Source organism: Aplosporella prunicola (genome assembly GCF_010093885.1).
Source record: "Aplosporella prunicola CBS 121167 unplaced genomic scaffold K452scaffold_22, whole genome shotgun sequence".
NCBI lineage: Eukaryota > Fungi > Ascomycota > Dothideomycetes > Botryosphaeriales > Aplosporellaceae > Aplosporella > Aplosporella prunicola.
Window position 1 is genome coordinate 607,517 of NW_022983550.1, and position 27,668 is coordinate 635,184.

Below are 27,668 nucleotides of genomic sequence, written 5' to 3' on the forward strand. Positions count from 1 at the left end.
AGAGAGTTTAGTCTGCTTGTATTCTGCATCCTATACCGAGAGGGGAACTAAGACGGCGAGGCAATCCAGTTTCTACTTAAGTATTTATAGATATGGTCACTTTGCTCTTTGTCTTGGTCAAGACTTCAAGTATGTTCGTCATTGTTTGTGGTTCGGGATTTTCGATGGTGAGAACCATCTGTGGCACGTTTGATGATACATTGCTCGCCAAACGCTGCGGCTGGTTTGGTTCTTGAAGCGAGGCTTCGCTGGGGATTTTCGAATTGTTGAGAATTGCCTGCTGAGGAGAACGCGACGGCGTTGTGTGCTTGGATAACCCCGGTATGTAAGTCTCGCAATTGTTGATATCCTCCCAAAGTGCAGACTCAGTATCGAGGGTACAACTTGAGTTCGTTTCAAGAAAGCTTTCGAAGGGTGCATAGTTTGGAGTTCCTGTTTGAACGAGGTCTTGATGTGAGAAATTTTCGAAGTCCAAAGGAAATTGACAAGAGCCCGAGTTTGTCGATGTCGATGTCGTGTGTCGTACCAAAGGTCCAGACAGATTGCAATCCAGGGTAAGGTCGTTCTGGAAAGGAGACGCCGAAGTTGAGGTGAGTAAACTCTCATCGTGATCGCTTTCAAGATAATCGCCGTCATCGCTCCCATCGATCATTGTGTTACCAGACATTTCTTGTTCGATTGACAACCATTCCATGTCTGGCTCGAGTACTTCGGCTTCGGAGCAGGCGCTGGGTCTTTTATTGTTCTGTCGGAGAAGGGCGATATGCCTATTAACGATGGATTGAGTTAGCGGCAGCAAGGAGATTACTTCTCAAATCAAGTTTTGTGTGACGTACCGGTTCTTCAAGTTTGTAGTCGAACGCATCGGAAAAACGAATCTTTTGATGTCCTTCCAGTTAGTGCCGTAGTGCTCTACAGAAGCAAGCAACTGGGCATCCTTCTCGTTTGTCCATACACTGTGGTCCAACGACGGATCCAAGCAGTGTTGCCACCGCTTTGCGCACTCTGGTTGCACTTTAGTCATGATTTTCAGAGGTCGCTTTGTACCACCTACGGTCCGAATTCCTGGTTTCTACGGTCTTCGCAACCAGGGTCCACTGTTTTCCGTGCTTCTGCACGCCCTCCATGAGCCTTCTATCCTCGTTTAAGGACCACAGGCCCTTCTTGGCCCCTGTCAGCTTGCACCAACGCTTGCGGCAGTCCTTGTTGTTGCGATTAGGGATAGCATTCGATACACTGCTCCAGCTAATGGCTGTATCAGTGCCTTCCGCGACTTGAGATGAATAGTTAGAGGCAGCGGTGTCTTTGAATTCGAGTCGAAGACTTACGCAACTGCTTACCCTTCTCAAGCAATATACGATCTTCTTGGGGGGTCCAACGCCGCGGGTTTCGGGACATTGCAGTGGTCTCGCCGATTGATCTACAGAAATATGATCTTTATGACGACAAAGAGTTCTGGCTCCAAAACAGCTTAGAGATAAGCAGGCTTTCGTAACACTCGCATATATATCCACAGAGTAAGCAAAAATAAATAGGCGTTTTGTTCATGAGGAGGAGAAAAATTATGTCAGGCCAAGAAGCAGAAAACTGACAGCATAAAGGTGACGAAAGCGAAGTGAGTTGTAATGGCTGTTTGGCCTTAACGGATGATTGGAGGCTTATAAGATATTGTAGATACCCGTATGGTGGCGTAGTATGTGGATTTTTCCGTCATTCTTTATTCGACTATTGTCTCCAGGGCTGGAGCCTAGCCACGGTGCTTTATACCGTAGTTCGTGTTGTCCGGCATAAGTGGACTGAAAATCATCGGCCATTAACCCCAAAATTGTTGTGAACCAACAACCAGGCCTAGACCACGGCCGGAGCCGTTCCCTATTAGTATAGTACTTAGTCATTACTACACCTAGCTTTATATCCCTACCACGCTTTTAGTTCTTACTAAATCTCCGCAGAATGGCTAAAATGGAGTGGGGATAGGAAGTCTTCTCTACAATAGGTTTAATAGCACTAAGATGGACTAATACGTGTAGGCGCGAGAAATTTCGTGAGACAGTATTATTGTTTTGGTAGCAAGCTCCTACGGCTGACTGTTTCCAAAAAGGCTAGGTGTGGGCTCACCGCAGTGCGCCACCGGAACATGTGCTAGGGGAGACCTCGATAAAAGATTCGTTCTTCGCGACGTGCCGTGTGGGGGCGGGAATAGGTGCATCGGAGCGGCTTTAAAGTCCATATTCGGTGCGGAATATCGATCCCCGAAATTTCAACAAAGGCACTAAGCAGTAAGCACATCAACCTCTGCTTAAATCCGTCTAATTTACCCAATCAGACACGGGTCATTCCGTTCCGACGTCACAATCATTTAAACCATCCAAGACAACACAGTCATTACGACAAAATAGGACAGTGCTTCGAGCTGCGGTCCGGCGTTTCGCACATCCTAACTACGCGAAAAAAGGCAGAGTTAAAGGTCGGTCTCTTCCTACCTTAATACCGCAGCTTCTTTTCAAACCATACTGATTCATTCAAATTTGAAAGCTAAGTTTTTAGAGTCCATTTACTATGCCAGAAACGAAGACCGCCACAGATCCTCTGACTGACAAGTCGATCGACCACGAAGTGAGAGATACTGCTCGATCAAAGCCTAGCAAAGGTGGAGCCAAGGAGAACGAACCAGCTTCTGGAGCACCGGCGGCTGCAAGTTCTCCAACAAACGAGCTCACATATCCGGGGAGGTTTCTGTCTATTGTGCTTAACATTGCTTTGCTCCTCGCTATGTTTCTTGTCGCTTTGGACATGGCAAGTATTGCCCAATTCGAATTTGCAGTTAATTGTGATTCTAAGAAAGCAAGTAGGCAATTGTGGCCACAGCGATTCCCACCATTACAGCCGAGTTCCACAGCGTCGACCAGGTCGGCTGGTATGGGTCTGCCTTTTTCATGACTCTAGCCGCCTTCCAAGCATCCTGGGGGAAAGCCTACAAGTACTTCCCTCTCAAAATCGTCTTCCTTGCCTGCATTGTCATCTTTGAGATAGGAAGCCTGGTCGTGGCCCTCGCACCTAGCAGTCTCGCTGTTATTATCGGTCGTGCCGTCCAAGGTGCTGGTGGCGCCGGCGTTACTGGCGGCTGCTACATCATCGCGGCATTTATTACGCGACCCAAGCACATGGCTCAGACCATTGGCCTCTTCGGTACAGCGTGGAGTTGCTCTTCAGTCCTCGGCCCCGTCCTTGGTGGAGTCTTCACCCAAGATCTCTCTTGGAGATGGTGCTTCTGGGTGAACTTACCGATTGGAGGCGCTACCATGGTCATTATACTGCTCCTGTTCAAGACACCAGCACATTCTCGCCTCGCGCATGCGAATTGGAAGGAAGTTTCTTTGCATTTCGATGTAGGGGGCGTGATCTTCTTGCTTGCTGCCCTGACCTGCCTTTTGTTGGCTTTGGAAATGGGCGGGGTGACGAGGCCCTGGAGCAACAGTGTGCCTATAGGATTACTTGTTGGGTTTGTTCTAATCATTATCACCCTAGTTGCGTTGGAGTGGAAGCAGGGTGAGCGATCGATGGTGGTCTTTCGCATAGTGAAGCGTAGAACAGTCGCAGCCTTCTGCGTCTTCGGCTTTTGCGTTCACTCGTCCAGTTTTGCGCGGAACTACAACTTGCCAATTTATTTCCAGGCTGTACAAGGGGTCTCCCCATCAGAGTCTGGAATTCGAACGCTACCCACGGTGCTCGCGGGCTGTAAGTTGGATTTCTTACCTCCGGATGTCCATCAACTTTTTCGCGCCAGTATACTAATCACTTTTTGGAACAGCGCTCTTCAGTTTCGTAGGCTCTGTCCTTGTGGGTAAAATTGGTTACTGGCAGCCATTCTTCTGGATTGGAAGCATCTTTTCTGTGGTCGGCGCAGGCTTGATATACACCCTGGATCTCCACTCCACAGCCGCCCATTACATCGGCTACCAAGTTGTAGTGAGTATTGGCACCGGGTTGACCATCCAAATCCCCATCATTATAGCGCAAGCAATTTCTTCACAACTCGATATGTCCGTTACCGTATCCATAGCCCTCTGTAAGTTTTCTTCGCACGTCCAGCCTTTTATTCTCTTACTCACAATAGCTTTTCAATGGGGCAATAGTTTTCCAATTCATTGGTGCCACTATCGGTGTGTCTGTCGCGACGAACATCATGGACAATGTTATAATCTCGTCACTTCCAGCCAATAATCCCAACATCACCGCCGCGAATGTCTTGGAGGCAGGTTCCTCCAGCTTGCGCGAATACTTCCCTAACCCCGACGACCTCAACATCGTTGTAAACGCATACATGGATGGACTTCGTGCTGCTTGGGTCTGGTCCATCGTCCTTGTCGGTGTTGGTCTTTTGGCTTCCTTCTTCGCTGAGTGGAAGAGTTTGCGGCCAGAGGATGTGAAGAAGAGGCTTGAAGCAAAAAAGTCAGTTTCGGAATTACCAGCTGATGCTTAACATTTTACACTAAGAATAACTTGGCAAACTGGATCAAAAACCGATTAGGCACTTGCAATGGACACGTATCTATAGAAGTATGTTCCAAACACTCATCTACTCTCTAGATATGCCTTTTTCAAGCATTGATTGAAATTCCAGCCTGATCCAAATGATACCTAGAGGCTATCATTCGTTAATGTTTAATGGCATAGGTCCTCCGGTACATGTCATCGATGTTCTCCAAGTAGTATGTCCCAGGTGCCAGGGAGGCTACATCACCAACAGGATTGTAACTCTTCCTTCCGTAGGCTTTCATTCGAAGAACGCAGGCCTTCCGCAACCTTATTAGTATAAAGTCGTAAGTAGAGTAGATCCTTGAAACTGACCTCTTCATACTCCTCAGGAGTCGAGATGTGTCGCTGCTTCAGCCGATTCATCAAATCGACTTTCTCAACCATCTTTGTGAGATCACCAGTAACCTTCAGGGTGAAGAGGGTACTAGCAGCGCCGCTTCCGTACTAACGTTTTTGTTTTAATCAATACAACATTCTAGGAGCGATTTTAAAAAGAAAATTAGTCAACCACTTACGCTAAACATGCCGATTGTTTTTCCTTCTCCAGCTGTAAGATCAATATTGCTGATTAAGCTGATGAGGGAACAGTAGAGACTGCTGGTGTACATGTTTCCACATAAGGCTGGTGCGGTGATACATGGCTCGACCCGCTTCTTGAACTGAGCCTTGGTTAGGGCCACGAGAGCTTTCTCCAGTGCTTTGTCTTTCAAGGACTCTTCATAGCCTAGCTTGCGGAGCTCGTCAGGGATCCCTTCCCAATCAGAGCCGTCGGTAGACTTCAGACAATCATTGTACTTGAGTCGGCCGTACGACTTGCTGACCAGTTTGCAGTTTGGGGTATGAAACGCCATGTAGTCAAAAAGGTCAAGGACATTCTTCGACGCACTCATTGGTCCATCAAGACTGGGCGTGCTCTTGGCGGCCTCAACACGACGGAGTAGGTCCTTGTGGCATTCATCCAGGGCGCTGAGGTAGCAGGAGATGGATTCATGGCCATTGACGATGGGGAACTCGACTTTAGGGTCAGGTTTGTAAAAGTCGTATGTGTGGGTCATGTAGACACCTCGCAAGCTTGGTTCTAGGGAAAGCAGCGCGTTCGGGCCGACAAGCATGGCGATGCAACCAGCACCACCTGTTGGGCGCGAGGAAGCCTCTTTGTAGAGAGCTATGTCCGATGTAACGACAATAGCATCTCTGCCGTCCCATGAACGAGACTCTACCCAATTGACAGCATTGAACAAAGCGTTGGTACCGCCATAGCAAGCATGGACTGTGTCAACACCTTCTAGACTTGTGTTGCCGAATGGCTCAAACAGGGTCGTGAGAACTGATTTGACAGACTTGGCTTTGTCGATAAGTGACTCGGTGCCCACCTCCAGACGTCCAATAGAGTTGGGATCGATGTTGAACTTGCGGAGCAGTGAAGAGACAGCTGTCAAGGCCAGAGAGCAGACATCTGCACGGGATCAGTTAAACGTGACTGAAATTGAGTTTGTCTGGCAAATGCAAACACTTGAAACTTACCTTCTCTATCGGTGCAATAGTTCATGTACCGAAGGCCCAGTCCAATGGTGTACTTGCCGGGGGAAACTCCTTGGTGTTTCTCAAAGAGAGATTGGTCCAGGCACTTTTCTAGTCAGCTCGGGTCGCTGACACTCGCCGAAGCTGATTGCGATATGAACTGAACGACTGTACCTGTGCCGGAACGTAGATTTCCATAGCCTTAATGCCGACATTCTCCGGATACGCCATTGTGCGGATGTTGTTGTGCAAAGGAAACAAAGTGAAGGGGCAAAGTAGCGTTTGAAATTGGGACCTGAATTGGACCCGATTTCATGCATCGGATTAACCCCATCCCGTCACCAACAAGCAGGCCCCCGCATATGCGGATCGTACGACTTCACTTATATTCCTGCAGCAGGAGTCTTAAATTTAATCCTAATCTCTCATTCTTCGCCGCCTGTGAAACCCCACCTTTCTGCTCACATCAACATCAAGATGCAAGTGCCTACTGCCATCACAGTTCTCCTTTGGGCCGCCGCATCTTATATCGTTTACGCTATTATCGCTAATTTCCTTATCTCTCGTCGCAATGCAGCCAAGGCACTGAAACTCAAGTGTGAAGAGCCTCCGTTTGAAAACAATCGCTGGCCACTCGGCATCGACAGTTTACTGCGCGCACTTGCCGCGGATAGAGCGCACCATTTCCCTGAAGATTTGATTAAGCGTTTCGAGGACCTGGGTACGAATACTTATAGGTATCAGGTTCTTGGTAAGTGCTCTTAACCGTTTCGGTACCTCTCCTTTGCCGCTTCAAATCTTCAAACATGGGTAAACTCCCTTATTGTGTACCAAGTCACTGACTCTGATTTTGAAAAGGAGCGGTAAACATTCGTACTGCAGACCCTAAAAACATCCAAGCTATTCTCGCAAATCAGTTCTCTGACTTTGGTAAGCATCATCCGCCACACCTTCCTCTTCGGCCAGACACTTACAGATCTGAGATGTGGGACCAACAAGGCGTCTGACCTTCCTCCCGATGCTGGGTAATGGCATCTTCACGGCAGATGGAGCCCATTGGAAGCACTCTCGGGTATGTTTATCCCAATCCCTTCTTTTTGAGTCTATATGTCTTTAGTCTCAACTTCTGTCTCAAAGGCTGGGATACTTGGGAGGCATGCCGCATGCACAGCTTCAACTTTTTTCTTGGATGTCATTCTGATGCCGAGACGGCGAGCAGGCTATTATACGTCCCCAGTTCACGAGAGACCAGGTCAGCGATCTAAACTTGGAAGAAACACATGTCCAGAACATGATGAGGCTGTTGGAACCCAAGATAGGAGCGGATGGCTGGATTGAGCAGATTGACCTTTTACCCTATTTCTTCCGTCTTACGATTGACTCAGCCACAGAATTCCTCTTCGGCGAATCTGTCAACAGCCAGCTCAGGCTCCTCCCTGAGGAGCAAAGTGCCAAGATAGGTAGCCCGGGGTCTTTCAACGCTGAGAGGATGATGAAGTTCGTAAAGGCCTTTGAATCCGGTCAAACGGTTCTTGCGGCGCGGACTCGTTTCATGGATTCCCCCTGGCTTTATGACTCATTAGCATTCCGCGATTCATGCAAGATTGTTCATGAGTTTGTTGATCACTTCGTGAGGCTCGCCTTGTCGAAGGATCTGCGTAAGAAGGAGCTCGAAAAGGGTAATGGTACCAAGGAGCAGTACATCTTCCTCGAGGGCCTGGCTGCTGAAACTCAAAACCCGACTGAGCTACGCCATGAACTGCTACACCTCTTGCTCGCTGGTCGCGATACAACTGCCTCGCATCTCGGCTGGGGTACGCATCTCCCTGTCCCTTATCTTCTAACTCCCTCCCAGCTCTCTCGTATTAACTTGCCTCAGTCTTCCATAACCTTTCCCGCGACCCAGCACGCTATAAGAAGCTACGTGACATTATCCTCACCGACTTCGGCACCTACGACCAGCCCAAAGAGATCACTTTCTCAAAACTCAAGGGTTGCAAGTATCTCCGATACGTCAATGACGAATCATTGCGGATCTACCCCGTCGTGCCCATAAACGCACGCTATGCAAACAAAGACACGACACTTCCCCGCGGCGGAGGTAAAGATGGAAACTCGCCGATCTTTATCCCGAAGGGTTCGTCATGCGATTTTTCTGTCCACGTTATGCATCGACGGAAGGATATCTGGGGTCCCGACGCGGACGAGTTTAAACCGGAACGGTGGGAGGGAAGGAAAGTTGGGTGGGAATATTTGCCGGTAAGTTTCTTCCTTCTTTCCTTTTTTCCCTTCCTCCTTGCTGACAGCGAAACAGTTCAACGGAGGTCCGAGAATTTGTGTCGGCCAGCAATTTGCGCTGACCGAAGCGAGTTATGTGACAGTACGGTTGTTGCAACGGTTCGATAAGATGGAGAGTTTGGAGAAAGACGCGGTTGTGGGGCACAATTTGACGTTGATCAACTGTATTGCGAACGGCGTCAAGGTTAGGCTGCATGCTGCATGAGGGTGGTAGAGGCCTACTAGTGAAAGATTAGGGTCGTCCGTTTGCTGAAAGCGAGCCGGCCCACTAGCCACTAGTTCTGTTAGATCGCGGATCGGAGATTTCTTTAACCAATAAAAGTTGTCTTGCTAGAACACAAGCTCTTACGTGCTTATATTAAGATTCCAATATAGATACGTATTCCTTATTTATTCTTTCTAATAGCTTGACTAGATTTTTTTTTTTTTTTTCCTCCTATTTTTCTATTTCTTCTTTTTACTTAGGTTTAGTTAAAAGTCATTCTAATTATTTAGTTATTCGCTACCTTATTATTATAAGAATTCTAAGAGACATAGAATAGACAAACCTCTTTATATCGGCGAGAATAAATATAGAACAATTTAATTAACTCCGAACTACTCCTACCGGCCTTTCCTTCGTCTAGCACTAGGTGCTATTACTACCCTACTTAGCAGCCCACCCGCTCTTCTCTCTCAGCCACGTCTCAAAGTCCATCATCTTGGGATGCTTCTCCCTACACGCCCCAATATCCGCGCTGTACCCCTCATCACCAAACCAGCGCACCATCGTCCCCATCTCCGCAACCATGTACATGAGCGTGCTGCCTAAGAACGAAAACGTCGTCCCAGCAGCGTACCCCGTCGCGCGCTCAAACGCATCGCTCAGCTGCCCAAATGTCAGCTCGTCACCCGCCAGCCCCACCGCCTTGCCCTTGTACTCCTCGGGTCGCGCTAGCGCTTCCGCTGCAAAATACCCTATGTCGGCCGTCGCGACCCACTGCATCGACTTGTTGGGGCCCAGTGTGTCGCGCAGCGCCGTGAGGAAGACCTTGCTGGGGAAGCCCGGCGCTAGGTTGTCCATGAAGGCGACGGGCCGCAGTATTGTCCAGCTCATGGCGCTGCCCTTGGTCGCCTCCACCAGGTGCCGCTCGATATGCAGCTTGGTCTGGAAGTGCGGGATGGGCGTCTCGTTGTCCCAGCTGCGCTCCTCGCCGCCCCGCTCCACACTGCTGTACACAAAGTACGACACGCCGGCCTTGAGCGCCTCGTCGATGAGCGCCTTGCCCTGCGCGATCTCGCCTTCGGACGTCACTCCCTTGCCGTGCGACACCTGAACCGAGTAGACGCCCCAGATGGGCTCGATGCTGGCGGCGGCCGCGGCTGAGAAGAGTGCCGGCACGTCGTCTAGGTCGCCTTGGACCAGCGTGATGGCGGCCGATTTAGCGGCTAGCCGCGCCGCGCTCGCTGACGTCGGGTTGCGCGTCACGGCGAGGATGGTGAAAAGCTTGGGGTGGTTGGCGAGCAGGGCGTCGATGACTGCACCGCCCTGTTTGCCGGTGGCACCGGTGATGAGAACGGCTTTCCTGGCGTTGTCGGTACTCATGATGGGTGATTGTATGCTGTGTCTGTGATTTGTAGGATGTTTAGGGAGCCAGCGGAGAAGAGGTTGAGGACTGATGCGGTCGGACACGGGAGCTGATGTAGTCTGGCCGGCTTCCAAGAAATAGTCCGATGCATGTGGGCGGCCGAGGACAGCTCTGTTCCGGCTTAGGTTTCGGGTCTCCGTACGGAATCCGCGGCGGAGAACCAGAGCTGCATCTGTCAGTTTAGAGACATTGGGGAACCGACAGCTACATGCCAAACAAGCAACTCTGTAGTCTGTTGGTCATCAGTCAACATCACTCTTCTACCCGGCTTCGCGCAGTAGCATTGGCCCTTCCACTACACCAGACACACGCCAATTCTTTCAAAGCACCATCATCATCGTCAGTTGCTTCACTCGTTAACTCAAAAACTCAACCACACTCTGCAAAATGACGATCCAACGTTCGACCCGCCTCAACACCGTCTACACGCTGCTCGACGGCTACGGCAGCCTATCCGTATCGACGCTGATTGCTCCCCTGGCCGCCAACTTCAAGCACAGCGTGCTCCCGGAGTCACTGGGCATGGCGACGCGCGGGCGCGAGGCCTTTGAGCAGCACGCGGCGGGCATCTTCTCCGTCTTCGAGAGCTTCGCCATGGTACCCAATGCCATCTTCGAGGACACACAAAAGAACGCCGTCATCATCAACGCCAAGATGGAGGGAGTGATGAAGGGAGGCCGGGAGTGGGCAAACGAGTGCGTCATGATTGTGCAGTTGTCCGAGGACCAGCGCGAGGTGATCGAGGTGACGGAGTTTGTCGACAGCGCCAAGGCGCTCGAGATGCGCAAGAACGTGAAGCCGCCAGGGTTTGACGACGAGTAGGTGATGGAATCAGGTAGATTGATGGAGGAAGGAACAAAGAAAGAATAAAATCAAAATCAAAGCAAAATGATCGTCCCGCCGTGCCGCTTGCCGCCCCCGCCCCGAGTCATTCCAACCCGCTCCCCGCTCTCCCCACGACTCATGCCTTCCACCAAACACTTTCTTCACTTTTCCTTCCTTCCTCTCACAAAAACTGCCACAACGCCAGCGACCCTGCAACGAGTGGGCACACAACCCGCACAAAATTGCACCTAATCCAAGAGCGACCAAACTCCTCGGCCTGGGCCAGATCAATCTTCTCGCTCTTGCCGTCGGCGCACGCCTCGATCTTATAGTTCAGCGGCTGCAGGTTGATGGCCGAGTGGATGACGACAATGAGGTGGCACAGCGACGACACGGCCAGCAAGCGCCAGTCGCCCTTGAGCCGGCCCTGCGACATGGCCCACGCCGTGAAGCCGTATCCGAAGATGCCGAACATGCTCATGGGTCGCATGAAGTTGTTGCCGATGCGGTGGAAGACGGGCCATTGCCGTCCGAGCAGCTGCGCGCGCGCCGCGTGCTCGGGCGTGCCGGGCTTGGGGAAATCGAGCAGCACCGCTGGCACGCTCATGAACGACTGCGTGATGGCGTTGCCTAGGTGCCATCGTTAGACATTGTTCCAAGGGGTGCCGGGGCTCCTCTACTAACCCAGCAGGATGAACGAGAACGTCACGCTGGTGCCGACTACAGCCTCGGGCGAGATGGGCGACATATTGACAATCTAACGTTGTTTCGTTTCAGGTGGTGACAGACAAGAGTACTCTTTCGATGACAAACAAACAGCTTCTTCCCTGGTGTGGTGCAGCAGCAGCTTGCCCTTTCATATGCGACGCTGGCGACCGGAAAGAGCTGCGTTGCACGAAAGGCATCGCGCTCCTTTCGGCGGCGACGGGTCACACCACCAGCCCTCCGGATGCGCATTTCTCTCCCCCTCAGGCGCGCCCCCCATCCATCCCGGCCGAGCAGCCACAGATACCACATCGTCCTCATCGACTGACACTCGCTCACTCCCCCACGGCCGAGCTGGCATGACCGACGGCGACGGGACCGCGAGCGGCAGTGGGCGGCGGCCTGCGGCGTTGCGGCGGTGCAAAGCGGTACGGTACCCCGATCACCAAAGTCCGGAGGCGGCGGCCCCGGGAAGAGCGGGGGAGAGCCGAAGCCACGCTAAGATCTAGTTCACGCCAACCCAATCGCGAAAACAAAAAAAATATCTCATCAATATGGGCGAGTGGGCGGGAGAGCATAGCCATCTTCATCATCCTCACAAATGGCTGATGGCTGGTGATGATGCCGTCAAGACTTGCCCAAGTCGTGCACGCACAGTGCTTTTTCCGGTCATCATGCACGCTCTCAGCAGGAGTTCCATCTTTGGCGCACGCTAGGCAAGATAATAATCTATTTGCGTGCCGGCCGAGCTGGACTGGTCGCACGAACGATGCAACCAGGAGCCTGCTGCTGGTTACCACCGTGCCAGCTAGAGACTGCTTAGTTTTACCTGGCGGCGTGCAGTGCAGCGAGTGTCCTCATACAGGTTACGGTCAATGCCTGCCAGCCAAACCGCCTGTCTTCCCCCATGTCGCAGCCTTTATCGCGACAATCTACCAAAAATTGCGCCAGCAGCCAACCCACATATCGCGTGCAGCACATCCCCGCGACGCGGCGTTCAATGCCAATGCCAATGTAAATGCCAACACCAGCTATTGCAGTCACCTACACACCTGCTTACTGCCGCCACCACTGCCCCTCCTAATGCCGTCCCCTGACGAAATTCAAAAAAGCAACGCAAAAAGGCAAAGAGAAACCTTTGCCTACTACATACACACCTCCCCTGCAACGCCTCCTGGTTTGGGGAACCTCACGTGAAGTTCGCCAGCGGCAGGCAGGGGCGGTGGAGATGATGATGTGCATCTGCATCTGCAGCCCGCGCATACATTCTGCGCCCGCATCCGCATCCGCAACGCTTGCTGCTGCACTGCACCTCTTCTAGGTTCAGATTCTCAGCCCTTTCCTTCCCGCGGAGGCTGCCAGGCAAACAGACGACACAAGCACCAAGCAAGTCAAGTCAGGCCAGGAGCTGAGAATGCTCATGCAGAATTTTAACCACAAAAGCCAAGCACCTAACATGACGATAAGCAGCCATCAAAACGTGCAATCATTTTCTTCGTACCTGCGCCACTGATTATGTTTCTGTGTGTATCAGAGTGCGCGTGCTTCAAAGCCGTCGTACAAACATCTATTACACGAGCGAGGCGCAAACGCCGCCAATCCAGAGAAATGAAACAAAAGCCAATCGGGGAATGAAGAAAATTAATTAAGATGGCATCAAAAGGAAACGACCGAATGACCCTAAACCATTTGCTGCTGCTGCTGCCGCCGCCTGAAAGCATGCCATGCTTCCTCCGTACATATGCGTCTCCGTCCACTGCACTGCAGCCTCATACCACCACATACCAAGACACATCATAACCACCCACGTCCCACACGACCATCCATGCGGCTGCAACAGCGGTTACACCCACCTACTACACTTACGCCACGGCGTACAAACCCACCTACTCACTCGCTTACACCAACCCACCTCTGCTTCATCCTCGCCGCGGCCAAAAAGTCCGCGCGCCTCTTGCGATCCTTCTCCTCGGCCTCCTTCCACAGCCGCAACGCCTCTTGCCTCCTCTCCTCGCTCCTGGGCTCAAACGCCATCTGGAACGGATCGGGCTTGATAATGAGCAAGCTATTGCTCTTGTCGAGCGGGATGTGGATCTTCTCGCCCGTGGCAGGGTCCACTTTGTGCTTGAGCGTGAAGCACCACGCCAGCGCGCCGCAGGCCACGACGAGCTCGTCTTGCGTGAGTGACTGGCCGAGGCATTGGCGCTGCCCCCACCCGAATGATGTCATGCCTTTGATGGTCGGGTACTGCGTCAGCGGCTCTTGGTACGTCGGCCACCCGGGCTGCAGCCAGCGCTCTGGCCGGAAGTTGTCCGGGTCCGGGTACTTGATCGGGTTGCGCAGGAACGCCCTGAGAGCGCTAGGGTTAGTTGATGTACGTCTTGTGTGTTTTGCCGGGTGCCTGCCTGCCGATGCCCGGCCCGTCTGCTGAGTCTTGCAGCGGTGGCGGCAGCCGACGACGAAAAAGAAAGCGCGAATAAAGGTACGTACCAGTCGAGCGGCAGGATGCGTGAGCCCTTCGGGATGAAATACCCGTTGTACACTTGGTCTTCTTCGACTTCGTGCGCGACGCCTAAGACATCGATTAGCAACGTTGTTCCCTCCAACCCCCTATGCCTCCGTTGCTGGGTAGCTATTTCTATGACTCACCAGTAGGCACGTTTGGCTTCCAGCGCATCGTCTCCTTGATGCAAGCGCGCAGGGTCGACAGCCGGGGCATGTCGTCGAGCGTCGGCAAACGGCCCTCGCACACCTCGTCGACCTCCTGCTGGATCTTGGCCATCCACTCTGGGTGATACACCATCGAGACCAGGAAGTAGTACAAAGGACCCGCAACCGTGAAGATGCCCACGAGCGCCAGCATGCCGATGACGCTGGAGGCCTCGTAGTCGCCCGACAAGCTCGACCGGCTCTCCGTCTCGAGGTACTGGCGCGTCCAGCAGGGCCTTGCCTCGCCCTTCTTCATCTTCTCGCGCACTTCCAGGAGCCGATCCATCCACCACGCCTGCTGCTCGTCGTGCCGCTTGCGCTCCGCCCGCTTCCATGGATTTAGCGGCAACGGCAGGTGCCACAGCGGCGTGATCAAGTTCGTGATGGGCCCCGCCGGCGACATCTGCGTCAGCAAGCCCCACGCGCTCTTCGTGCAGTACTCGCTCAGCGAGGGGTCGTCCCATGTTAGCTGGCACATCACTTTCGACGCCATGTCCTCGAGCAGGAAGCCAAAGTTGTCGGGCTCCTGGATCAAGCGGTACAGCCAGCGCTTCACCTCAAAGTACATGACTCCGTGGTAGTGCGCATTGGTCGCTTCGGTGAGATAGGCATGCGTCATCTTACGCTGCCGCGACCAGTACTCTGCCTTGCGTCAGTGCCTACTCTTTTATATTCTATAAAGAAGAAGGGGCATGATAATTTGACTAGAAAGCACTCACGATTTCTGCCCATCAGGGGCAGGTATTCCATAGATCCATGCGTGCTCTTCGAGTCGAACAAGCTGCGGATATTGGGCCGGTCCGAGTTGGTCTTTGCGCGCCTGACCAAGAGCTCTTCGGCAATCTTCTCATCGGAGATGACGCAGAACTTGGCGCCGAGCATCTCCGTCTTGTAGAAGGGGCCGTATTTGTCAGACCACTCCTTGAACTTGAGCCACATGAACTGAATGGGGAGGTCATGAACGCGGCCGATGAGCGGCAGTTGGGTCGGGCCCGGGGCCGCATTGGGGTCTTTCTTTGCGCGGATTGCGTTGAGAATGGACGCAGCCGTGAAGCCCACGACGGCAATGGCAAGAATGAGGTACGTGAAGAGCTGCATGATGGCGCACGATGCTCACGCGCCAAAAAGCCGTTTGACTCGAGCTGATGCTGCTAGTGGAGGTAAAAAAACGGGGAAGAGTCGGGGGGCCAGGCAAGACAAGGCAAGGAGAAAACTGACGAACAGGGTGGGAGACAATCGCATTAACTACTGAAGAAAAGCGGCAGGCTCTCGTGAAGAAGGGGGGCCCCATCTCATCATCTCAGACTGGACAGGAGCATGACAGCAGCACCGAACCCTCGTACGAAGCCATGGCAGCGTCGAGACCGCTATCCGAAGCCAGGACGGCGAGGCGGTGGCCATGGCCCCAAGGCTCGCAGTCTAGCGCTCGGCGGAAAGCAGCAGAGATCGGCGGCGCGTGAGGAGTTCCAGTGGCGCGGAGCCGGAAGCACAGCAGTGACAAGGCTGCGGCGAGCGTGGCGGCTTGGGCTGGGCAGCGTCGGACAAAGCGCGCAGGCGTATCGTGGGTGCGATGGTGGTTGTCTGCTGAGGGCGATGCTTGCAGCTCCAAATTCCCGATTTAGCCCGGGCCGGGGTCTAGCGTCGCACCGCCCCCGCCGCATCTGACATTAGCTTCTTGCCTGATCCGGCCTGGCTGCTCTGCCCATCTCCCGCTCCGCGCGCACTAAATGGTGCCAACGCTGGCTTCGTCGCATCATAGACGGCATCCACAGATAGGACCTCGAGGTGGAGACCCGCGACTGCTCTCGACTCGGATCCTCCTCGGCTTCCGGGGGGATGCCGCCGCTCGGCTGCGTGTCTGCATGCCACTCGCCCTGCTAGAAGAACCTCTTGGTCGGCCTGCTCTTGTTGCTCTTTTCCTCTGTCTTTTCCTGCACGAGTCTAGCTGGCTCCCTCTCAGTACCATTCATCAGACAGACACCATCACTCTCTCACTTTAGCAATGGAGGTCAAGCCCGTGGGATCCTATCCCGCCTCGGGCATCGATGTCCTCGTCGTCGGCACAGGGCTGGCTGGCCTGACGGTCGCCCTTGAATGCATCCGCAAAGGGCATAGCGTCCGCGTCCTCGAGAGGAACGCCGACATCAACACGGCCGGTGAGCAAACGTCCCTATGCCTATCATGGCGCACGTGTCTAACGCTCGTCAGGTGACATGTACTTCATGGGCCTCAGCGCGACGCGCTTTTTCAAGCACTGGCCCGAAATGGCCAAGGAGTACGACCAAATCTCAATTCACAATGCGTGGATGGAGACGTTCAAGCACGATGGCGAGCAGATGATTGCGCCGAAAAAGGTCGCTGAGCGCCTGCGTGCCGAAGGCCTCGATCCCGACACGCCGCCCGGTACGTTTCAGATGCGCCCGCTCGTGTACAAGATGTTCGTCAACCAGGTCGAGCAGATGGGCGTTAAAGTGAAGTTCCACCAGCGCGTCGTCGACTACTTTGAGGACGAGGAGAGCGGCCGCGCAAGTGTTGTTACGGACCGCGGCGAGCGCTACGAAGCCGACGTAGTCATCGCGGCTGATGGCGTGGGCTCCAAGTCTCAGCGCATCGTTGGCGGCCAGGTGAAGGCCATGTCGTCCGGCCGTGCCATGTGGCGCGCGGCTTTCCCTCTTGAGGAACTTAACAAGAACCCAGAGGTCAAAGAATTCTTCAAGATGATTCCCGGCGAGACGGGTCTCGAGCCTATCGTGCGCACATTCCTGGGGCCCGGAACGTACGCGCTCACGCTGACACGACCGGACACGATGATCTGGATCATGAACCACGACGTGAGTATTACCCGGCTTGTCCAAGGCAGTGATTGGCTAACGGCAGCGGGCAGGTCACTGGCACGGAAAAGGAGAGCTGGAGCAACACGGTTGAGGCCGACGAGGTGCTCAAGGGCATGGACGAGGTGCCGGGACCCAAGAAGTGGGCGCCCATTTTCAAAGACCTGGTGCGCTTGACACCACCCAAGACGATCATTAACTTTGAGCTGCTGTGGCGCAACCCGCAGCCGAGTTGGACTTCGCCGGGCGCACGCATCATCCAGATCGGCGATGCGGCGCACAGCTTCCTGCCCGCTTCAGGCAACGGCGCGACACAAGCCATTGAGGATGCCGTGACTGTGGCGTCGTGCCTGCATCTGGCTGGGTCGCGCGAGGGCGTGCCCGAGGCCGTACGCGCTCACGCTCGCATTCGCTTCACACGCAACGCCTGCGCCCAGAAGCTTGGCTTCTCCAACGCCGAGCTGCTCCAGGACACGGATTGGAGCAAGGTCAAAATCGAGCCCCGTCGCGCCGCACCCAAGATGCCCCGCTGGGTCTTTGACCACGACCCCGAGGCCTATGCGCACGCCAACTACAAGGCTGTCGTCGACGGCATGAAGCGCGGCATCCGTTTCGATGAGGATGAGAACATTCCGCCCAACTTCCCGCCTGGGTACCGCTACGAGCCGTGGAACATTGAGACCATCATGAGCGATATGCGCGTTGGGAAGCCAATTGACCTGGGGCCCGGCAACTGGGATTAGACTGGTTTAGCGATGGGCGCGCCTTGCTTTTTCCATTGCAGCAACAACAATGTACTACCCAGGTACGCGTACTCTGCTGATGGTCAATCTTGCAATAAAGTCGTTTTTTAGGTGCAACTATCGCCCGAGAGTCGACGTGATGTGAACCGCCGGGCGATCAGCAAGTCAGCAGCCATCCATTTGTAGCATGCCACGCGGCGCCCCACCCCCGGCTGCGCCTCGAGTTGCCCAACGCCACGGATGTGGGGGTGGCGAGACGCATGCACGACGTCTTAACAGGAGCCAGTAATAGTATCCCGGAGAAATATCCGTCTACAGAGCGGATCGCAAACCCCACCACGACAGAACGAGGAACCTTGCGGATGGAAGAATGGAAGGGCTGAAGTTGAATGGTGAGGAGGAAAGGAGAGAGAGAGAGAGAGTGTGTGTGAAAGAGCGAGGGAATCTAGGTAGGTACTTACCTAGGTAAAGGCCGGAGCGGAGTCGATTGAGCCGAGTGGATGTCGGAAGCGGATATCCTTGGTGTCCGAGGAGGAGGAGTAGGAAAGAGGGACGCGCCTTCCTCCCCACCACTACCGACGCACCCAGCGAGGTAGGCAGGCGCCTCCCGCCTCCCCGTCTCGCGTGGTCCCAACGCGCTCCTTGCATCTCACTCTGCGGCGGTGCGAACTCACTCCCGTCACATATCCGCCCTGGAAGACGCTCAACGACATGCTCCCTATCGCCCTCAGATCTCGGTTCGCCTCACTTATGTCGGTTCGGGTCCCAATGGGCCGCCGGTGATTTCAAGGTGCTGCTCGAGCAGGGCGACAAGGGCGGATATATCGGAGACTGGTGGTTCTGCGACGGTGGCGTGGTCGACCGGGGTGTCATGGCGCTGCGGGACGGGTGCCGGGACGGGAGCGTGTGCGTGGCGGGTCTGAGCGTGCATGCATGGGAGGGACGTCCGTTGAGTGGTCGTTGGAGATGAAGCTCGTGTTGAAAGGCCCACCAGTTCGAGAGGAAGTAGAGCTTTCCCTTGGTCGGGGATTTCGAGTAGCCGGATATGCGATGAGGGTTGGGCTTTGCACATATGATCCCCCCCGTCCGTCCTTCCGCAGCTTCTCGTCCAATTCCCCACAACCACTCCCTCGGCGCCCTGCATATGCGCAGCGGTGTGTGGTGGCGCGATCGACGACAGTCTTGCCACAAGCACAGAGGGTCATGACGCCAACGCCGCCTTGGGTTCGGATGTAGCTCCGAGATATCGCATCGAACCAGTGTCAGTGTAGTGCCGATGATGCGGTGTGCTGGCGGCACGATTATCCCTTGGGTCCATTGGGGCCGTCGCACCTATAAATTAGGTAGGTAGGTAAGAGACGGGTAGGTGCACACAGGCAGGCAGGAAGGCAGGAAGGCAGCCAGTCGTTCCTCGTTCTTCCACTCGTTCTTCCCTCTTTCCTCTTTCAACATGGCTGCCTATCTTGTCTTCTTCGTTCCCGCCAACCCCGGCTCCATCGCACACTACCACGCCTTTCTCGCCCTGCTCGCTGCGAAGCTGAGCCTGCAATCCACCGCTTGCGCGTCGCGCTTCCATGTCGCCGCACGCAGCCTTCGTGGCTTCGACGACGGCGACAGTCAATCACCCATCTCCCTGGCTGAGCAGATCGATTGCACGCGCGCCGCACTCGAAACGTGTGTTGCAGAGCTGAGTGAGGCGACAGGAGCGGAGCCCTTGCGCGTCATTGTCGTCGGCCATGGCGTGGGTGCGTACATCGCTTTGGCTGTCGTCGACGAGTGGCGCCGATCTGCGGTGAGCTTGAGCCCACGCTTGGAGATTGCAGGCGCTGTGGGCTTGTTTCCTGCGACAAAGCCTGCGACCTTGGGCGTGAGGTTGGGTGAAGCAGCCGTAAGTCAATTTACTTTCTTTCTTTCTTCCTATGAGTGCGTGTTTGGTTCATTGACGCCGTGCGTGCCCATGCAGACAATGACAGCAACGCGTCTCGCTCCCATCATCCACTTCGCCGTCCACCTCATCGCGCGTATCGTGCCGCCCATAGCACTGGCCATGCTCTTGCGCCGTACCCTAGGTCTCGACCCGGCCGCTGCCGTCACGACCGCACGCGCACCGTCGGCTGTCTGCCAGGCTTTATCACTCGCGCGTGACGAGCGTGTCGCCATGGCCGACGGCCGGTTCGACAAACTCATACACGCCGCTGCTGCCTTACCCCGCACCTTCCTACACTTCGGCCATAACGCCGGAGACCCTACGCTCGACGACAAGGGCCAAGCTAAGGGCGAGAAGCGGCCGCGCCCCATCGAGACATCGGCGTTGTCTGACTGCTTTTACACCGGTGAGTGGGCTTTTTGCATGTTACTGTTGCTACTACGTTATTCTCCTTGCAAGTTCGCTATTTCTCCCACGGCATTCCGCATGATAAGTTCCTTCTGCTAATGATGACTAGGTCAGCAAGACAGCGCGGCGGCGGCGGCACTGGTGCACGAGCGCGTGATGGAGATTGTGCGCATGGATGTGGAGGCGCGGGTGTGATGGGACCAGCCGGAATGTATGAAGAATGGAAGGATAGAGCGGCAACTAGAGGGATGAAGATTGTCGGCATAGAGTATAAACGGAGGAGGCGTTTCAGACGTAATATGATCTCGCGGGCTTGACGGCGCGACATCCGCCCGAGATCCGTGACCGACGTACGAGAGCATCGACTTCAGCAGCACCCCACCTTCTGCTGCTTCGTTAATCTTTGAGCACGCCATCCGCGGCGACATGACGATAACATGGCACCAGGAAGCGCGATACCCGCGACCAGCGCTTCTATAAAGCCAAGCCAAGCCTCTCCTCCATCTTCACAAGCGCTCCTCCACAATGGCCGCCCCCAACATCATCTTCATCATGGCCGACGACCACGCGGCCAAGGCCATCTCGGCCTACGGCGCGGGGCTAAACCAGACACGGAACCTGGACCGGCTGGCGGCGGACGGGCTGCGCTTCAACCACTGCTACGTCACCAACTCCATCTGCACGCCGTCGCGGGCGGCCATCCTGACGGGCACGCACAACCACGTGAACGGCGTGCGGACGCTCGCGTCGGCGATTGACAACCGCCTGCCGAACGTGGCCAAGGCGCTGCGCGCGAGCGGGTACCAGACGGCCATGGTGGGGAAGTGGCATTTGGGGGAGGGGCAAGCGCACGAGCCCACGGGCTTCGACTACTGGAGCGTCGTGCCGGGGCAGGGCGTGTACTTTGATCCGGTGTTTTTGGAGAAGGGGGGGAAGACGGAGACGGTGCCGGGGTATGCGACGGATGTCATTACGGCGAAGAGCTTGGACTGGATCAAGCGCCGGGATCAAGAGAAGCCCTTCTTCCTCATGTGCCACCACAAGGCGCCGCACCGGTCGTGGGAATGCGCGCCCCGGCACCGGGAGATGTACCAGGAGGACGTGCGCCTCCCGGACACCTTCACAGACGACTACAAGCACCGAGCCATGGCCGCCAAGGTGGCCAAGATGCGCGTGGCCGAGGACCTGACGTACGGCGACCTGGGGCTCGCGCAGCCCGAGGGCGGCGCGGATGAGGTCGGCGAACTCCTGTTTTCCGGGCTGACGGAGCGCAAGATCCCGGCGCCGGCGACGGACGAGGCCGTGCAGGGCATGCGGGCGCTGGTGGACCGCGAAACGGGCGAGACGTTCAAGTTCGGCACGACGGCGCAGCTGGCCGAGTTCAAGTTCCAGCGGTACATCAAGCGGTACATCCGCACCATCCAAGCCATCGACGACAGCGTCGGCGAGATCCTCGACTTCCTGGACGCGGACCCGGACTTGGCGAAGAACACGCTGGTGATGTACACGTCGGACCAGGGCTTCTTCCTGGGCGAGCACGGCTGGTTCGACAAGCGCTTCATGTACGAAGAGTCGTTCCAGATGCCGCTGCTGGCGCGGTGGCCGGGCGTCATCCCTCCGTCCAGCATCAGCGACGCGATTGTGTCGAACGTCGACTTTGCCCCCACGTTCCTCGACCTCGCGGGCGCCGTCGTGCCGAGCTACATGCAGGGCTTTTCCATCAAGGACGTGTTGGCGAGCGGGGGCAAGGAGCCCGCCGGCTGGCAGCAGGTCGCGTACCATCGGTACTGGATGCACAACGACGAGATCCACGGCGCGTACGCGCACTACGGCGTGCGGGACCGGCGGTGGAAGATCATCTACTGGTATAATGAAGGGCTTGGGATCGAGGGGACGGGCGAGGGCGGCCAGCCGCCCGAGTGGGAACTCTTTGACTGCGAGGAGGATCCGTTGGAGCTGTTTAATGTCTATGGCGAGGAGGGGTATAAGGACGTGGTGGAGAGGATGAAGGGGCTGTTGGAGGAGAAGATGGCCGAGATTGGGGACGAGCCTGTGCATTAGGTGAGTGTTGTGAGTGTGTGTAGAGAGAAAAATAAATACGCAGTAGAGCATCAGTAACGAACGCTTGCAGCCGCCATGTTAGAATGCGCTTTGTGTCTCTCTGTAAGAAAGCGGTGTCGAATCGTCACTTCATACCTCCCTCACAAGAGGATCCCAATCTCCGGCTCCCCGTCATCCAACCGATCATACTCGCTGACGAAGCCCTCTCCATCGCCGCCCCACCGCCCCATGCGGCATCCCTCATCCTCATCCCCAGCCTCAGCACTCCCACTCCCAGCCCCAGCCCCAAACACCTCGACCTGCGGCTCCGCCTCGCCATCCGCCTCATCATCAAGCGCGTCGTAATCCACGACCACGAGCTCCTCTCTTCCAATCCCGTTTACACTCCCACTCATACATCCGTCCCCAACCCCACTACCAAGACACCCACCCGCCCACGCCGCATTCGGACCCTTCCCCACGCCGACCCCAACACCAACACCCCGCCGCCTAACAGCACAATTCAGCACCGCCGCCCTCCTAAGCGGTGCCTCCACTGCACTCACTCCACTCACTCCACTCACACCAGCACACCCCTCACCCCAAACGCCTTCAGCACCAACGGCAACACCCCCAGCACCCCACACCTGCTGCTGCCCCTGCTGCTGTCTCTGCTGATGCTGCTGCCGCCCCAACCGCCGCACCTCGCGTCCCCAGCCGCCGCCGCCGCTAATATGCGTCGCGGGCTGGGCGTACGGCCGCGACAGCCGCGACGTGATGAGCGTGTGGTGCAGGCGGCGTTTCTTGGGGATTTGGTGCGCTGGTGGTGGTGGTGGTGTTGCGGCGTTCAAGCTGCTGGCGGCGCTGTTGGTGGTGCTACTGCCGGTGGTGCTGGTGGTGACGAGGCTGCGCTTGCGCTTGCGTGCGTTTGGTGCGGGGGTTGGGGTTGTGTGTAAGGGTGTGTGCGGGGTAGGGGTATGGACTTGAACTGCGTGCGTGGGCATGGCGGGCGTGGGGTGGGTGCTAGTGCTGGGGTATGGATTGGTGGTGTTAACGTCGAAGTATTCTTGGACGTAGGCGCCGGGTCTCGTTGCCATGGTGCCATGGAAGGGCAGGCCGAACGCACACGCCGTAGCCGTGGCAGTGACGCTGTCGACCGGCGGCGGGTGGATGAAGGCGAACGAGAACGGCGCAAAGAGGTCTGCGGCCGCGGCCACGGGGCAGAAATCGTCGCTCAGGCCCATTATTGCTTGTTGTTGTTGTCGTTGTTGTGGTTGTTACGCGGCGGGCGGGATCGTGGGCTTCGCTCATATGCTGTTAGAGCTTGCTTGCTTGCTTGCTGCTGAGCCGGCTGCCGTCGCTGGGACGTGTGTTTGGCGGAGTGCTGTCTGTGCCACTCTACGGCGGACGCGCGCATGGATTGCCGTGTCGTGCCGTGCCGCACCTGGCTCGCAGAACTCGGCCAGGAACGTCGCGGTGCAGCTCGGGACGTGGCAGAGCGGGACGGGGCGGGACGGGACGAGCCGGTTGTGCGAGCGGGGGTGGTGCAGGTGTATGGGATGCGTATGTAGGTCAGGGCCGGGGAGCCGTGCAGTGCAATGCAGCGCTCAAGGCTCACGCTCGAGCAAAGGCTGCGGCAGCGGGAGCGGGCGTGTGGGGTGTTGCATTCTCTTCTTTGCAGCGCAATGGAAAGGTCGTTTGGGGGGGCGGAGCTGGAGTTGAAATTGAGCGGAAGAAAAGGGAATCGGGGTGATAAGACGGGCGACGACGAGGCGATGGCTCCAGCGATCGAAGCTACAAGCAATCGAATGCGCCCTCTCACCCACCCATCTCCACGGTTGCCTCGTCACGAGCTCTTTGCGGAGAACCCTGTCGGCCTCTTGCGCCCCCGCCCCTCATCGTTAATCAACATCGTATCTGCACTTGCACCACGGCTCCGCATTGGCACCACTCGGCTCTGTCAGATGGACGTGGTGCGTTGGTCTTTTTAGTCAGCTCAGCTCCTGTACCCTCCTCTTTTCAGACAAACCCGCGTTCGGAATTCAGCAGCTTCAGTCACCATCTCCTCACGTCCAACGAACATGACGGTAAAATAGAAAAAATAACAACACTCACCTAAGAATACCGCGCAATTCCACCAATCAAAGCCTGCATTAAAAACTCATATCTCTCTGCATATCATCATCATCTCACGCCAGCATCTAGCTCAGCGAGGACGTGAATGGCAACTGAGGCGTGAAGCGTGAGGTGTAGCTGCTGCTGCTGACGCCCGCTGATCTGAGCTCCCTGCACGTCAGCGCCGCGGTACAAGTCCATCGCCGGGGCATGTGCCGCTTTGGTTCGGCGTCTGTCTTCTGTTCGAGCCGATAGGGCGACTCACATCACGACGTGCGCACTCGCGCCGTCGTCTGGATCCACGCAGGACAGATGGACTGTGGCGAGAGTGCGTGCTGCGGCGACCTTGTTACAGTAGCCATGCCTGCTGTTTGTTCCAAGATACTCTTATACATACATACATACAATATCGACCGACATTCCCTCTTTTACAAACTCTTCTGCTCTGTTCTATCTCCCGATATCATGCGAAGAGGACAATGAAGAAAGAGCCCCGCTCTCTCTTTTTGTGCCCGCCGTAACGCCTTCCGTGGAAATTCTACCGGGCTAGGTTATGCGTTATGTACAGTACATCAATGAAGTGGTTTGGTGAAATCATAGCTGCTCGTCCTTGCGCAGGAAGTAGCGGTCTTCGACCTTGCGCATGAGCTTGTTGGTCTGCTCGGCCAAACTGAGGGTGAGGATCTGCAAAGGGACATGTCAGCGCCTGTGTAAGCCAACAGAAAAGTGCGAACTTACGGTGTGCGGCAAGATGCGGGCCAGGTGGGCGAAGAAGCCCTTGTAGACGGCGAGCAGGCCCTCGGTCTTGACGGTGCGGAAGAGGCAGTCAAACGCGCCGTTATACAGATTGCCGGTCTGGTTGTACATGCGACTCATGACGGTGTCGGGAGGATGCATGACGCAGCAAACGACGAAACCCGAGGCGGTGCTGCTGGCAAGGTGCAAGGCAGGGCCCTCCTCCATGCCGAGGTGACGGACAAGACGGCGCTTAGCGAAGAAGTAGGTGGGAAGCTGGACGGAGCTGCCGAAGCCGGTGCGCACCATGGCGGGTCCCACTCCGCGGTAAAGACCCTTGATTCCCTCATGGCCGTAGATCTGGCGCATGCCGTCCCAAGCGCTCTTGTAGTGGTGCTGCGTGCCGACGGGCAGGAAGGGCGAGAAGGACTGCAGCCGCGTCTTCACCAGGAAGAATGGCGAACCTGCCGCCGCGCCCATGATGCCCGACGCCGCGCCCGAGAAGATGTTGATGCCGAACGACTGTACATTGGCGTTGTGGTACAAAGTTTCGGTCAGCGTACCGCGGATCGGCTCGTAGAAGCCCAGGCGGCACCCGTTGAGCACCATTTGGTAGATGTACTGCGCGCGCGATTCACTAACGGTCAACCAGTGTTGGGTGCGCGCGTGGTGCTCTGCTTACGGCGCAATTGATTCCGCGGAACAGGCCACTGGGGCCCTCATTCTTCAGGATGGTCGTGATGCCGTGAATCACGCCACGGTACATTCTGGGCGCATCTTTGCGCGCCTGCAGCTCGCCCTGCAGCTGTAACCTGCGTCGTCGTCCGAGTCAGCGCCGCGCGGCAGGGCAAAGGACTATAGGTAGAGAGGCGCACCGGATCTTGACCGTCTCGAAGCTGTGAGTGACGGTGACGGCACCGCAGGCCGCGATACCGCCGGCTATGAATGACCTGGGCGTCGAGGGTTAACGGCGACGTCGCAATGGCCGGGGGATTGGCGCATACCCAAGGGTCGTCGACATGGCTCTTCCCGCGGCGCCGAGATCGGAGAAGGTGAGACGGGACGCGTCAAGCAGCTTCCGGCGGGGATTTTGGGGGCGCTGAGCCTCGGATAGGTTGAAAATGGGGGGACAAGGAGTGAAAGGGAAGAAAATGGAGGAGGTGGTGAGAGGAGTTTGGGTGGACGACGGAATTTTGGGCGGCTGAGGATGACGACGAGCCGGTGCGTAATCGGAGGCGGGACGCTCGGGGCTCGATGATCTGCGCAACGCTCATCGTTGCCGCCAACCGCAGCTTTGATCATTCCCGTCCGTCACGCACGACCATGGCTGCAGGCGCAACCCCCAATACCACCACTCCCGCTGCCGGCCCTCCGCCTACGCAAAAGGTCAGCGATGTCGTCGCGACCTTCCGACCCACGCGCTGCTTCCGCGCCGAGAGCAGCAAGACGCACGTCACGTCGATCGACTTTGACGACTCGGGCGAGCTGGCCATTGTAGCCCGCGACGACGACACGCTGCAAATCTACAACTGCAAGGAGGGCAAGCACGCAAAGGAGCTCAAGAGTCAGAAGTACGGCGTCCACCTGGCCCGCTTCACCCATCACGCCCAGAGCATCGTCTACGCCAGCACAAAGGTCGACGACGGCATCCGCTACCTCTCGACCCACGACAACTCGTACATTCGCTACTTCAAGGGCCACACCGATACCGTCACCTGCCTGGCCGTCAATCCCTCCAACGACACCTTCATCTCGTGCAGCGCCGACAACACGGTGCGCCTTTGGGCCCTCAACTCGCCCAACGTCCAGGGCCTGCTGAAGCTACACGCGCCCTACCTGGCCGCCTACGACCCTTCAGCCAGCGTCATCGCCATCGCCTCGCCGCCCACCCAGAGCATCCTGCTGTACGACGTGCGCAACTTCGACAAGCCGCCCTTTGCAACCTTCGACCTGCACGACGTCGAGCAGCGCTACACGCCCGGCGCCGCCGGCCGCAACTGGGCCAAGCTCGAGTTCAGCAATGACGGCCGTAGTCTTCTGCTCGGAACCACGGGCTTTGGGCATTATATTCTCGACGCCTTTGACGGCACCCTCCGCCACTTTTGCGTCCGCGATTCAGGGCCCACCGGACGGCGCGCCGCGGGCGAATATCCCGCTCCTGGCACCGTCGCCAGCCAGGGTGACATGTGTCTCTCGCCCGACGGGCAGTACCTGATTGGCGGCTCGGGCAACAATGGTCTGTTGGTGTGGGATATTCAAACCAAAGAGGGGGGGGACAAGACGTTGAAGCCAATGACGGACCTGCCGGGCCCGAGCAGCGGCGCGGTGGTGGGGTACAACCAGCGGATGAACCTGCTGTGCTCGGCGGACAAGGACTTGTTGGTTTGGCTTCCGGACCCGGACGTCGGGCCGTGAGGGAGAGGAGAGAAGAGAAGCGGGCAGAGAGGAGGATTTCAGCATTGCAGGCGCACGGAAAGGAACGGGAAGGGAATGAAACAGGTGGAAATCAAAATACCCAGTTAAATGTAGCAAAAGGAAGAAAATGTAGTCAAAAGCAATGTAACCTACTGTACTATACCTAGCCATGCAAGGATCCGGGTAGTCTTCCCGCGGAAGCGTGCAATGGAGGATGCTCACCGCCCGG

The 27,668-nt window shown here is 56.2% G+C and overlaps 15 protein-coding genes across 15 annotated transcripts; 8 read left to right on the forward strand and 7 right to left on the reverse strand.

The window, feature by feature from the left end:
- Positions 1-811: 811 nt before the first annotated feature.
- K452DRAFT_233705 (uncharacterized protein) lies at positions 812-1,247 on the reverse strand (the record flags this gene model as incomplete). The annotated part of the gene is made up of 2 exons (XM_033537324.1): positions 812-1,005; positions 1,055-1,247. Coding segments are annotated over 2 exons (387 nt in total), but the record flags the coding sequence as incomplete, so codon positions are not given.
- A 1,312-nt stretch (positions 1,248-2,559) lies between these two features.
- Positions 2,560-4,483, forward strand: K452DRAFT_328628 (uncharacterized protein; the record flags this gene model as incomplete). The annotated part of the gene is made up of 4 exons (XM_033544998.1): positions 2,560-2,796; positions 2,853-3,738; positions 3,812-4,069; positions 4,137-4,483. The coding sequence occupies 4 exons, from the start codon at positions 2,560-2,562 to the stop codon at positions 4,481-4,483; spliced, it is 1,728 nt and encodes a 575-aa protein (XP_033394602.1).
- Positions 4,484-4,664: 181 nt separating this feature from the next.
- On the reverse strand, positions 4,665-6,291 carry K452DRAFT_255830 (uncharacterized protein; the record flags this gene model as incomplete). Its single annotated transcript, XM_033538373.1, has 5 exons — positions 4,665-4,796; positions 4,852-4,983; positions 5,055-5,995; positions 6,064-6,166; positions 6,235-6,291. Coding segments are annotated over 5 exons (1,365 nt in total), but the record flags the coding sequence as incomplete, so codon positions are not given.
- Positions 6,292-6,537: 246 nt separating this feature from the next.
- On the forward strand, positions 6,538-8,563 carry K452DRAFT_233513 (uncharacterized protein; the record flags this gene model as incomplete). Its single annotated transcript, XM_033537310.1, has 6 exons — positions 6,538-6,811; positions 6,919-6,990; positions 7,044-7,132; positions 7,280-7,874; positions 7,940-8,319; positions 8,375-8,563. 6 exons carry the CDS (start codon positions 6,538-6,540, stop codon positions 8,561-8,563), a joined length of 1,599 nt encoding a protein of 532 aa, XP_033394604.1.
- A 441-nt stretch (positions 8,564-9,004) lies between these two features.
- On the reverse strand, positions 9,005-9,943 carry K452DRAFT_233582 (uncharacterized protein; the record flags this gene model as incomplete). The annotated part of the gene is made up of 1 exon (XM_033537316.1): positions 9,005-9,943. The coding sequence occupies one exon, from the start codon at positions 9,941-9,943 to the stop codon at positions 9,005-9,007; it is 939 nt and encodes a 312-aa protein (XP_033394605.1).
- Positions 9,944-9,956: 13 nt separating this feature from the next.
- On the forward strand, positions 9,957-10,901 carry K452DRAFT_290538 (uncharacterized protein). The gene has a single exon (XM_033541015.1). The coding sequence runs from the start codon at positions 10,374-10,376 to the stop codon at positions 10,806-10,808; it is 435 nt and encodes a 144-aa protein (XP_033394606.1). The 5' UTR covers positions 9,957-10,373; the 3' UTR covers positions 10,809-10,901.
- Positions 10,493-11,956, reverse strand: K452DRAFT_290539 (uncharacterized protein). Its single transcript, XM_033541016.1, has 2 exons — positions 11,496-11,956; positions 10,493-11,441 (listed from the first exon to the last, which is right to left on the reverse strand). The coding sequence occupies exons 1-2, from the start codon at positions 11,557-11,559 to the stop codon at positions 10,993-10,995; spliced, it is 513 nt and encodes a 170-aa protein (XP_033394607.1). The 5' UTR covers positions 11,560-11,956; the 3' UTR covers positions 10,493-10,992.
- Positions 11,957-11,986: 30 nt separating this feature from the next.
- On the forward strand, positions 11,987-12,985 carry K452DRAFT_86131 (uncharacterized protein). The gene has a single exon (XM_033547242.1). It carries the CDS (start codon positions 12,135-12,137, stop codon positions 12,711-12,713), a length of 579 nt encoding a protein of 192 aa, XP_033394608.1. The 5' UTR covers positions 11,987-12,134; the 3' UTR covers positions 12,714-12,985.
- Positions 12,986-13,106: 121 nt separating this feature from the next.
- K452DRAFT_290541 (uncharacterized protein) lies at positions 13,107-15,740 on the reverse strand. Its single transcript, XM_033541017.1, has 4 exons — positions 14,945-15,740; positions 14,166-14,867; positions 14,007-14,088; positions 13,107-13,866 (listed from the first exon to the last, which is right to left on the reverse strand). The coding sequence occupies exons 1-4, from the start codon at positions 15,321-15,323 to the stop codon at positions 13,407-13,409; spliced, it is 1,623 nt and encodes a 540-aa protein (XP_033394609.1). The 5' UTR covers positions 15,324-15,740; the 3' UTR covers positions 13,107-13,406.
- Positions 15,741-15,962: 222 nt separating this feature from the next.
- K452DRAFT_290542 (uncharacterized protein) lies at positions 15,963-18,014 on the forward strand. The gene is made up of 3 exons (XM_033541018.1): positions 15,963-16,381; positions 16,434-17,056; positions 17,110-18,014. The coding sequence occupies exons 1-3, from the start codon at positions 16,228-16,230 to the stop codon at positions 17,797-17,799; spliced, it is 1,467 nt and encodes a 488-aa protein (XP_033394610.1). The 5' UTR covers positions 15,963-16,227; the 3' UTR covers positions 17,800-18,014.
- Positions 18,015-19,180: 1,166 nt separating this feature from the next.
- Positions 19,181-20,578, forward strand: K452DRAFT_290543 (uncharacterized protein). Its single transcript, XM_033541019.1, has 3 exons — positions 19,181-19,687; positions 19,763-20,132; positions 20,244-20,578. The coding sequence occupies exons 1-3, from the start codon at positions 19,250-19,252 to the stop codon at positions 20,327-20,329; spliced, it is 894 nt and encodes a 297-aa protein (XP_033394611.1). The 5' UTR covers positions 19,181-19,249; the 3' UTR covers positions 20,330-20,578.
- An 81-nt stretch (positions 20,579-20,659) lies between these two features.
- On the forward strand, positions 20,660-22,195 carry K452DRAFT_233502 (uncharacterized protein; the record flags this gene model as incomplete). The annotated part of the gene is made up of 1 exon (XM_033537309.1): positions 20,660-22,195. One exon carries the CDS (start codon positions 20,660-20,662, stop codon positions 22,193-22,195), a length of 1,536 nt encoding a protein of 511 aa, XP_033394612.1.
- Positions 22,196-22,335: 140 nt separating this feature from the next.
- Positions 22,336-23,418, reverse strand: K452DRAFT_311349 (uncharacterized protein; the record flags this gene model as incomplete). The annotated part of the gene is made up of 1 exon (XM_033543412.1): positions 22,336-23,418. One exon carries the CDS (start codon positions 23,416-23,418, stop codon positions 22,336-22,338), a length of 1,083 nt encoding a protein of 360 aa, XP_033394613.1.
- A 1,233-nt stretch (positions 23,419-24,651) lies between these two features.
- Positions 24,652-26,187, reverse strand: K452DRAFT_276759 (uncharacterized protein). Its single transcript, XM_033539292.1, has 5 exons — positions 26,029-26,187; positions 25,900-25,974; positions 25,707-25,836; positions 25,028-25,645; positions 24,652-24,973 (listed from the first exon to the last, which is right to left on the reverse strand). The coding sequence occupies exons 1-5, from the start codon at positions 26,043-26,045 to the stop codon at positions 24,884-24,886; spliced, it is 930 nt and encodes a 309-aa protein (XP_033394614.1). The 5' UTR covers positions 26,046-26,187; the 3' UTR covers positions 24,652-24,883.
- Positions 26,188-26,332: 145 nt separating this feature from the next.
- Positions 26,333-27,592, forward strand: K452DRAFT_290548 (uncharacterized protein). The gene has a single exon (XM_033541020.1). The coding sequence runs from the start codon at positions 26,348-26,350 to the stop codon at positions 27,437-27,439; it is 1,092 nt and encodes a 363-aa protein (XP_033394615.1). The 5' UTR covers positions 26,333-26,347; the 3' UTR covers positions 27,440-27,592.
- The last annotated feature ends 76 nt before the right edge of the window (positions 27,593-27,668 follow it).